Source organism: Aphanomyces invadans (assembly GCF_000520115.1).
Source record: "Aphanomyces invadans strain NJM9701 unplaced genomic scaffold supercont1.213, whole genome shotgun sequence".
Lineage (NCBI taxonomy): Eukaryota > Oomycota > Saprolegniomycetes > Saprolegniales > Verrucalvaceae > Aphanomyces > Aphanomyces invadans.
In genome coordinates, this window is record NW_008580358.1 from 28,543 (window position 1) to 29,843 (window position 1,301).

General features: G+C 49.9%; 1 protein-coding gene across 1 annotated transcript; it reads right to left on the reverse strand.

Moving 5' to 3' along the window:
- Window positions 1-105: 105 nt before the first annotated feature.
- On the reverse strand, window positions 106-952 carry H310_15190 (hypothetical protein; the record flags this gene model as incomplete). The annotated part of the gene is made up of 1 exon (XM_008883175.1): window positions 106-952. A coding segment is annotated over one exon (830 nt), but the record flags the coding sequence as incomplete, so codon positions are not given.
- Window positions 953-1,301: the final 349 nt, after the last annotated feature.

A 1,301-nucleotide genomic window follows, 5' to 3' on the forward strand; every position in this document is an offset into this window, starting at 1 on the left:
CGCAACGATTGAAGGCTTTCAAGGTGAAACGCTGCTCGACATGGCACTGGCCCTGGGAGATGAAGATGCTGCTGCGGTGGTGTGCAATCAAAGAACTCGACGAATAGAACAAGATAAATGCATTAGATGATCATTGCATGCTCGTTGTTACGATTTCGTTTGCGGTACCGTTTCTTCTTGTAAGGAGAAATGCGGCGAATAGTCCGAATGAAGTCTACCGCAGGAAATTCACCAAGGGGTATCGCACCTGCGCTGTCGAACAAGGTCGTTAAGTAGTCATCGCAGTGTACGATCCAGCAGTGCGCGATATTTTGCGTTACTGAGGTCAACAAGTATACACCTTCGCCGACTCGTCGAACCGTCGCACACAAATCAATGGTTGGATTGCCGCTCGATTCCAACAAAAGGTTGTTGCCGAACACGGCATGACTGAACTTGAACCCCTTCGTTCCCAAGAATCGAATGAAACTTCGCATACACTGCGCTGGGATGCCGCCGTTGGCGGAAATGCCATTGGACTCCATATAGGCTGCCATGTCGTCGTCACTCACGGCCAAAGGCTGTTTAAGGAGACGTGCAGCAATTCGAAAGGCAGTAATCAAACACGTGTTGGACCCATCGTCGCAAAAATCCAGCCAATGAGCGTCGTGGGAACGGAACGTGGCAAACGATATGCACTCGCCGTGTTGTTTGCAGTAGTCTTGCCAACGGTTGAAGCTTGCAATTGCTTGTGGGCACTTCTCCAGTAGGTTGGCATAAACCCAGGATTGTTTTCGGCCACACAAGTGAGGTCGAGCCCATACAACGCGGTACTGTTTCCGGCCTTTAACCATTCGTGCTTCAGTGATGTATTGGACCTCGCCGCTGTGCATTGGATCCGCCGAGCCGACCGACACCATGTCGGTGTACTTGGTGGAAGACAACAACATGAATAATGGCAACAGTGTTGATTCAACCATGTACAGAGGTTTAAATTTACATTTGTCTTCTGACAAAAATGGAGAAGATGCGTGGACATCATCATGTCCGATATCCGCGTTGTGATTGGATACTTATGAAATATCTGATGACTATAAGATCGGGCTAACAACAATAGATTTGTAAATTGTCCAAATATAGTTTCCAGGATTACGAAAACTACTGGAAGCTCACAGGGGATGTAACGGCAGTCGTGCTAAGGTCCCAGCGCACACGGGGATCGAATCCTAGGCTTCCCGCACGTCAAACGGGCGCTCCGCCATGTGAGCTAATTGCTGTGCACCCCCCACCGACTTTCCCTGTCACCCCGGCCACCCGGCACC